This window comes from Cydia amplana, chromosome 2 (genome assembly GCF_948474715.1).
Source record: "Cydia amplana chromosome 2, ilCydAmpl1.1, whole genome shotgun sequence".
In the NCBI taxonomy this organism is placed as follows: domain Eukaryota; kingdom Metazoa; phylum Arthropoda; class Insecta; order Lepidoptera; family Tortricidae; genus Cydia; species Cydia amplana.
The window spans coordinates 14181600-14191786 of NC_086070.1; the positions used below are offsets into that span (position 1 = coordinate 14181600).

Genomic DNA, 10187 nt, shown 5'->3' on the forward strand with positions numbered 1-10187 from the left:
CTTTTAAAACCTGAATATTTAACACTTTTTATTACATGTGAAACTATTTTTTACAAAAAAAAGTCGAGTAACAAAAAACAATTGTGCCACGGTGGTTATCGCTGTTAACCACTTTGAATAAGTCCACTTCTACCAAAAGTTATAAATCTAAATGTAAATATTTTTCACTTAAAATAAGTGAATAAGTATATTTCATAATACGTATCACAAAACACAGCAAAAAAACGATTATTTATAATTTTTTACTTACCAGCAAAATCACACTTTCACATTTCCGTAAACGGCGGTTTTCGAATAAAAATTTAGTTCCACAAACAGCCGTCGAGCGAACTGCGAATGACATCTTTGTCCAACTTAGGCTTTCTTGTTGACCACGTAATAGGATACTTTGACCATAGATGACTCTGTTACTAGATAATAGGTCGTTAAAAGGTGGTTATTGCAGATAACCACCAGAACGAAAAGAGATAAAGAGTTTTTAGTGTGTCGCAGTTCCGTTTGCAATTCTGATACTTAGTGCTTTAAACGCTAAGTTGGTTATGGTATGAACGATTTTTGAAGTGAAAACTTCTTTAGCGGCGCTGTGCACTTTTTGTGATGGGGAAAAAATGTTAAACTCGTAACAGGTGTCACGTGACCGTAAGACGTAAAACGGTCACGTGACCTGGTCGAAAAACTGTTACTTCAATGTAGATATGAGCGCCGCGCCGGCGCGCCGCCGCCGCCGACAAAATTTTCGCGCCGCCGCCGCCGACGCTGCGCTATCGGCGTGGCATCGGCGTGACCTTGGTAGTTACTGCTACTTTCAGAATCAGATAATATATTTTTAATCGAGTTTAGATCATTAACGGCGCCACTTCGAATAGTTTATAGGCATTCAAAAGGTATTTTAGGCACATATAATTCAAAAATATCGAAGGCAAATGCAAACTTATCTGTCTAGTAACCGCGCTACTAGTCTTGGGGAAACGAAATTATTTAATATCAATTTTAACATCAATATGCTTGTAATAAACATACTAATTTTATTGTGAAACGTTCCACATTACAATTTATAGATTGTATATAACTATATATACACTAGACATATGTCAATCACAATGAAAAAATTAACTGTGATCAACTCTGGCTAACGTGAGACTCGAACCCACATCTTTGGATTACCGATCCAATGCATTACTAATTTTGCCAGCTAACCATCCGTCACTTACCGCGAATTTAACCATTGCAAGCATGGTTAAACGTCTTTAAAAGGTATAAAATGGGGTTAATTTTGAGATATTAAGCGTTTCCACGTCCAAATGTCCGGCCGTTGGCTTCGCACGGAAGGGCGTCGGAATCGGGTCTCAATTAAACTTGGCCACTATTCAAATTTCAAGCTTTGCTCTCTCGCAGCTCAATCTATCGCCTTGCATCGCTCGCATGGAATTAAGCCGCTATCTGAACCTGCAAGTTTTTGGCCCTGTTTGGAGCTCAACTTTCGGCCTATTTTAAAACGCTTGAGCAATTGGTCCTTATCCGATCTTAGCTCCATTGCAGCTCGGCCTTTGGCGTCGCACGAATGCGCCCACAGGAAAGCTCCAGATCTTTAACAGTATGGCTTCAGTCTTTATCGGCCTGCACCCTCGCTCTGCTGTCTTGCAGCTCGGCCTCGCACAGAAGCGCGCCGCAATCGGCGCTCCAGACGTTCGGCCGTCAGCCAAGCTTTTACACTTGGCGTTCGATTCTTAGCTGTATGCTTACCTGCAGCTCATCCTCTGGCCTCGCATTCGGTGTTATATGGAGCTCGGCGTTGGGCCTCACTTTTTGACATAAATCGGTTTTGTTGGGTCGATATTGGTTAATGACGGAGCTCGATTTTCTTTGGACTCTCGACAAGACGTTTCCCTGATACAGTCAATCCGCAATTTTTAACTTAGCACAAAAGATAAGGGCCTCGCTAAGATCTTCCGGTCAGAGCCTCGCCAAGATTAAGACCGCCTCTGATGCCACGCGATACCGCTTATCCACAGTTTATACGATATCAATTTTTTTCATACCATTATTTAATAAATTATCCTTGAAAATAAAAAATGCATTTATTTTATAACTTCCTTACAGCAAAAACATGTTTTTTCGGTAAAATTTTGGTTTGAATTCTTTTTTCATTAATCGAAGGTGTTTCAAGGCCACGCCGCCGATTCGCCGCCGCCGCCGACCAATTTTGACCGGCGCGCCGCCGCCGGCTAAATGCCTATAGCGCTCATATCCACTTCAATGTCATTGAGTTTTTCTTTATTGATTTAAATGCCATTTAGTGAGATTCGATCTAACTGGTATTAATATAACTCGAGTAATAAAAGTGATGTGCTTAGGGGTTTCAAGTAATGCGACGAAATAACGCTAGATGGCGTTAACCTCAATTATACATAGTGCTGCACATTTTGCAATAGTGATCGAGTTTTCACTTCTGCCCGCACTCCCTGAGTGCAACCCGTTGTTTTTTTTCTAAGATAAGAAGAGAGCGTTATTAGCATCAATAATAATAATGTAGGAATGTCATTTGGGCCCAGGTTTTTTAACATTTTTGTTTGGATTTGGGCGTCCTTGTATTTAATGTCATTGTGTGTGGTGTTGACTGATGTGTTAGAACCTTTAGGCAATATTAAAACTTTTTAATACATTAAATAAACATCAAATTAGTATCAGTCAGTCAACAAGAAAACCGTTTTAATATTAGATTAATTGACAACTCCACTGTCTATAAATATTTATGATTAATATTGTATATTGTCATATAAATTGTCATTGTAAAAAGCCAGCCATCAACGAGTATATATTAACCGCAATTTCAGGAATTCAGGAGAAGGTTGACAAAGAGTAGAAATGAACCGTAGGCTAGTAAGGACCCCTGAAAATGAAAATGTTTGTATTTTTGGTGGGTGCCCGCTCGTTCCACAAGAAATACCAATGCTACTTAAAGCAAGGCTGATCTGTAAATATAAATTGTATATTTCTCCGAAAACACGAGCTTGTGCTTACCATCAGCGTTTTAACCAAAATTGGGACGAAGTAGCCTCAGCGGATTACAACTGGACGGACTTCAATGTGGGTCACATAGAAGACATTATTGACATAATGAAGTCTGTTTTGCTGATGACACAGTTCACATTGGATTCTGTGCTAACAGATTGATTGCTTTAAATATTTTGTTAGATTAAAAATTGTGTTTATTAATTAATTTGTTTTTATTTATTAACTAGCTGTTGCCCGCGACTTCGTACGCGTGGATTTGTATATTGGTGGTTATAAATTCTACATTCTACAAATAAACTGACACAGTGGACAAATCGGGAAAGTGGACCATTTGGTCAAGTAGACCAATGAAGGAAGCGGACCGATCGGTATTCGGTAATTAGACGGATCGGGGAAGTGGACCATTTGGTCAAGTAGACCAATGAAGAAAGTGGACCGATCGGTAATTAGACGGATCGGGAAAGTGGACCGATAGGTAATTAGACGGATTGAGAAAAGCAATTAGACAGATCGGCAAAGTAGACCGTTTGGTAAAGTAGACAGATTGGGAAAGTGGACCGATGGTACCCGAGGGCTTAATCAGGCTTGTAATTAACAGTTGCAATGGGTGTACGATTACAATACTAGGCTACAAACTTGATGACAACTTCCACTCGTAAGATCCCTCTTGACCGTCGCCTTGACTCCCGCGGTCCTTCGTACGGGTCATCTGAGAGAGGCCACCGTCGTCTGCGCCCGCTGTTGTGACGACATCTGTCTTCAGGCACCTCACGCTCGGCTATCGCAGTGTACCACGTCATCTGTCCACCGTCGCTGACCTCATTTTTTCCTGTAATTAAATTTCAGTGCGCTGTATGATTGTTTGTTAAAATTTATTTTCACCCTACACAGCATGCTTTTTCCTGTTTAAATTCTACGAACTCTCTAAACTGTCCAAACTCTCTTTATTAAACTCTTTAAACTCATTGAACAGACTCATTGACCAGACTCGTTAGTCTCATTGGACAGACTCGTTAGACTCATTGGACAGACTCGTTAGACTCATTGGACATACTCGTTAGACTCATTGAACAGACTCGTTAGACTCATTGAACAGACTCGTTAGACTCATTGAACAGACTCGTTAGACTCATTGAACAGACTCGTTAGACTCATTGAACAGACTCGTTAGACTCATTGAACAGACTCGTTAGACTCATTGAACAGACTCGTTAGACTCATTGAACAGACTCGTTAGACTCATTGAACAGACTCGTTAGACTCATTGAACAGACTCGTTAGACTAATTGAACAGACTCGTTAGACTAATTGAACAGACTCGTTAGACTAATTGAACAGACTCGTTAGACTAATTGAACAGACTCGTTAGACTCATTGAACAGACTCGTTAGACTCATTGAACAGACTCGTTAGACTCATTGAACAGACTCGTTAGACTCATTGAACAGACTCGTTAGACTCATTGAACAGACTCGTTAGACTCGTTAGACTCATTGAACATACTCGTTAGACTCATTGAACAGACTCGTTAAGACTCATTGAACAGACTCGTTAGACTACTCGGACTACTCCGACTACTCAGATCTATCAGACTACTCAGATCTATGGACTCTGGCAGCATACTTGCATATCTGCATTCATAACAGCACATCTACATGGCTGTAGACTATGAATGTAACAGCACATCTACATGGCTGCCTTTAAACTCAACTCAAAACTCTTTAAACTTTAAAACCTTTAAACTCAACTCAAAACTCTTTAAACTTTAAAACCTTTAAACTCAACTCAAAACTCTTTAAACTTTAAAACCTTTAAACTCAACTCAAAACTCTTTAAACTTTAAAACATTTAAACTCAACTCAAAACTCTTTAAACTTTAAAATCATTAAATTAAACTAAACTTTAAAATCATTAAACTCAAATCTTTAAACTCAAAACTCTTTAAAACCATTAAACTAATCTTTAAACTCAATACTTTAAAATCATTAAACTAATCTTTAAACTCAACACTTTAAAATCATTAAACTAATCTTTAAACTCAACTCTTTAAACTTTAAATCTTTAACTCAACTCTTTAAACTTTAAAATCCTTAACTCAACTCTGTAAACTTTAAAATCTTTAACTGAACTCTTTAAACTTTAAAATCTTTAACTCAACTCTTTATTAAAATCTTTAACTCAACTCTTTAAACTTTAAAATCTTTAACTCAACTCTTTAAACTTTAAAATCTTTAACTCAACTCTTTAAACTTTAAAATCTTTAACTCAACTCTTTAAACTTTAAAATCTTTAACTCATCTCTTTAAACTTTAAAATCTTTAACTCAACTCTGCAGCACACCTACATGTCCGCACTCATAAGCAGCACACCTACATGTCCGCACTCATAAGCAGCACACCTACATGTCCGCACTCATAAGCAGCACACCTACATGTCCGCACTCATAAGCAGCACACCTACATGTCCGCACTCATAAGCAGCACACCTACATGGATAACTGGCCATTAGATTTGGTTAAGTACACCACCTACATGGTGACTAACTTCACTATTACCCACCTACATACATAGGGAACTAGACGTTAGATCTGGTTATAGTACACCACCTACATGGTGACTAACTTCACTATTACCCACCTACATACATAGGTAACTAGACATTAGATCTGGTTATAGTACACCACCTACATGGTGACTAACTTCACTATTACCCACCTACATACATAGGTAACTAGACATTGGATCTGGTTATAGTACACCACCTACATGGTGACTAACTTCACTATTACCCACCTACATACATAGGTAACTAGACATTAGATCTGGTTATAGTACACCACCTACATGGTGACTAAATTCATTATTACCCACCTACATACATAGGTAACTAGACATTAGATCTGGTTAAGTACATCACCTACATGGTGCACATACATAACAGCCAATTCAACATTGAAATTTTAAATTTTAATTGTTGCTATCCAATCACCTACATGCCACTCATACATACTAATGACAACGTGTGATTAAGCCCTTGGGAGCTGACAGGTTAATAGAGTCCTTTTATTCATTTTGGGAACTAATCATGACTTTACTATTAGATCATTTAGCTCATACTATGTAATAGATTAAGTTCAGTATTCGAAACTCAAGTATAGGATGTAGGTACACGTGTTAGCAACACTAGCAATGTTTAAAAAAAAACACAAATGAAATGTGGGTAAGGAATTATTTTGAATAAAAAAATATAACAGGCGGGTATTCTGGACAGGCAAGATGATCGAGGTGTAACGGCTGGTTCTTTGTTAAAATAATATACGTTTAATTAATTGGAAAAGCAAAATACATTGATTTACAAATGTATATATTTCTGGAAGCAGATGACCTTCTAATACACGTAAACACTTAATTTAAAACAGTACGTATTTTAACTAAATCTGCATAACAACCGAGCACGTTTATACTTAAAAACATACTACTACACTGTACAGCCTAATCGTAAGTATTCAAATTCTAAGACAACTTGTAACCACGGCCTAAAAATAACATGACTCTTGTAAAAAAAATAAGGTTTTCAATTCGCTCAATGCCTGTATCGATTTTGATTAGTAGCAGATTTATAAATTACGTAACACGTCTGCATTTGTTACTTCAACTTAACCATAATCGCGTATCTACATATTCTCAATCAGGCTTTAAGATTATAAGCATTATTACAACTTAAAACTTACTACCACAACGTCCGAGTATATAAAACATGTATATGTATACTAGGTACTCACACGTTCTAGTCCTTTTATGGGCGCCGTTGACCACCACGTCTGACTTGTAATGAATCAAAGTCCTTGGTACAATCATTTACTTTTAATTTACTCCGACTAGTTACTTCTACGTACACTCTTAAACAATCTTAAGTTCACAAGCAGTAACCTTCGTGCTAAATTTAGTGTTACTCGTTCCAGCGCCGAGCGAGAATGAATCTTCCACCCCATGGTACATTATATTTATACTCTTTTATCATTACAATCTGCGGGTAGGAGAGAAGGGTCATTTTCGCGACGACCGACAGATTAATTAACAAATATTCGGGTATACACAGATCATATTTTTAATCACTACCTACTGAATACCATTAATTTAACCTAACTCACACTAAATAATTATAATTTATTCTCAAAATCTTATTAAATATCACATAATAATCTTTCAAATAAAAAAATATAACTTTCTAAATCAGCCCCGTCGATTTCGAGAAATAGGGGGACATACATTAAAAAAATCTCAACGAATTAAGAATCTCCTCTGACCACTTAATGTTTGTTAAAAATGAATTTTATTTTACAGAAACAAGTTTTCAAATGCGCTCAGAATCTGAAGAAAGTGATTGCGTATCACGGACAACTACATTAAAAAGCGTTCCAAGAAGTGAGTCTCAATTTTATAAATAGCATACAAAAAGAAACCGACTATTACATATTTAAAATATTGTTAATTTAAAGAACTACTTATAAATTCGTTAAGACTACAGCTTGACCACACGCTATCCACGGCAGCCGCCTGCGACTGACGACAGCTGAAAACTATGTTGGCAAATGTATATTATTATGCGTAGTCTAGCTCACCCAAAATGTTTGACCGCGCCATGTTTATTTTGGCGTAGCACTTGCACATTAGATTTAGTATCCAATTCATGGATGGATTTAAAGTCGTCTATGTTATTATCCACCTGTGTTGGTTTTCTTTTAATATCATGTTTTTTTTTTCTAGAAGGCTGCAGAGTTCCGCATCATAGGTAGCCGACGCCTGCTTAATACTATGACTAGTCATCAAAATAGATATATTCCAAAAGGTTGTGTTGTCAAACTCACATCGAGTTTTTAATATTAGGTACTTTCATAAAATAAATGAGGTGTTAAGGTGCAGTGAGTCCAGGTCCATCTCCGAACGTAGCTCGCTGAACACTGAGCGGGCGGCCGTGCGTGCCCGGGATTGCGAATATCGTTGTTATTGAATTATTATTTTTAGTTCTTCTAAAAATAGTGTTATCGATGAGTTCGAACAAAAATAGCATTAACCCTTCGTATGTCTAAGCACTGTTCAATGCGCATGAATCTAAATCCATTGTTTAATTTCAATAGGTTTAAATTTATTCGCACTGATCAGTGCTTAGACATGAAGGGTTAAGTAAGTACCTAGGTACGCATTTTTAGAAGCAAATTTCATATTAATCAGGTTTCGAATCGATGAAGCTACTAGAAAAAGGCTTTACAATTTCTATTATTTTTAAATCGTATCGTATTATGGTCAAAAAAAGAAGCTACGATATTTCAATAACTCTGGTGGCTGAAACCACTGCACCTTAAGAAAATTGTGTACCATTTTTTTTAAGTCTAATTTTTCGGGTTATTTATAATCAGAATCACGAGGAATATTAATTCAAATAAAGAAATAAAGTGTCCCCAAGTGTGGGTTTTCCAAACAAAAAGTATCTCTACATGTGTCAAGTTTGTGACGGTTCATACAAAAAGTTTCAGACACTTTTTTAAATCCATAGTCCTTGTGACTCTGAGTAAAAATAATCCGAAATTAGTCTTTTTTTTTTTCATTATTATAAGAGTTAGGAGCATTTAAAAAATTGTATTAATCCTGTTTTCCGCTCATAACTTTTATAAACATAAAAAAAAACAACAATATCAAACGATAGGGCCGATAGCTATGACTAAAATACATACAATTCTGTAAAAATATTTTACATAATGTCAATATACAGGGAGGAAATGAGGACTACGTTTGTATGGAGAATAAATCGTCCCCTTTCCTCCTTACCCATAATAGGTACTACCAAAAATATTAAGACGCGTAAAGGTAGTGCAAAACACTGTACCACATTTATAGTTTCTACCGTGTAACAAACAGATTTTCTGGAAAGTAATTTGTAAGAGGTGGTAATCAGATGTAAATATTTAAAATAAATAGTTAGGTAAAATTTTATTATTAATCTTAGTTCTTAGTAAACAATAGTGTAACATATGTACCTACCAAATAAAAATATCAAAGTCCGTATACACTTTTGTGTTGTTTGCGCTCAAGTTTTGATAAATATTTTACAACAACTTCTATTTGGTTTTATTCAAAAACCTATTAAAAAATTAGCTATTAAGAAATACAAGGAATACATTTTACATATGTTTTCTTAATAAAGGATGAGCTAAGGATAATTTTATTATATTATCCTTATAGGTAATGTTTCTAACACGGCTGTAAGCAGCGTAAATCAAGACCTGTCATTGTGAAATTCTTTGTTTCCTTTGAATTACTAAACTACTGCACAGTAGTAGGTTTTGTACTTATATGTATAATAAAAAAATGGCAGGGTTACATAGAAAATGGGAATACTCGTAGTATAGGTATAGAAAACAAATGAACGTACAATGTGTGGCTAGACATCATCAAATAGTAAAACCTTTTCAAATAAAATCAAACATACTATTTTTGGGAACTGAATGATAATCTATCTTTCAAACGTAAATTTTAAGAAACATCACTTTTATATAAATTATCTTAAAACTTGCAAACGGTGGGCGTTTTCTTCTATTTAGGTAGGTATTTTTGCAATCAAACTGTATACGGACTCTCAACTGTTTTTTTTTTCAATATTTTTTTCTGTATTATTCATGAAATCAACGTTTGTGCTCAATTATTTAAAATTGTAGTTGCTACGTATATTTACTGAGCGAATTACATGAATTGTTTCCTTGGATAAAGGGGACTTGTTAGAAGCGTAAGAAAAAGGGTCTTTGCCATATTATTATTATTATATAACTGAGATGCATTGTAATCATACGAGTACGTTGCTATTGATGTATTTATTTAAGTAGTCGGTGAAAAATTATCTTCAAAAAGACTGATTGTTTAACATTATTTTCTTATATTTAATGTACTTATAGAAATAAAATTTCGAAAATAAAAATATTAATGTTAGATATCATACATGGCACTTTTATTTTTAATTCGATTTATCGCACCTAATTACCACAAATAACAAAAGACAAACAAGCGAAATGACACAGAAATAAATTATGCTTATTCTTGGAATAAATCTATAGTCTATTTTTTTATTCGGTAGACTAAAATGACATTTCATAATATGAACATAAAATAACATTTTTATAA

At 35.5% G+C, this 10187-nt stretch overlaps 1 protein-coding gene across 1 annotated transcript in view; it reads left to right on the plus strand.

The window, feature by feature from the left end:
- LOC134656321 (cell adhesion molecule Dscam2-like) overlaps positions 1-7921 on the plus strand; it is a 61958-nt gene extending 54037 nt beyond the window's left edge. Inside the window, exons 32-33 of the mRNA XM_063511835.1 lie at positions 7359-7439; positions 7782-7921. Of these exons, the coding sequence (XP_063367905.1) occupies positions 7359-7439; positions 7782-7810 (110 nt within the window). The 3' untranslated portion in view covers positions 7811-7921. The remainder of the gene's footprint in view (positions 1-7358; positions 7440-7781) is intronic.
- Positions 7922-10187: the final 2266 nt, after the last annotated feature.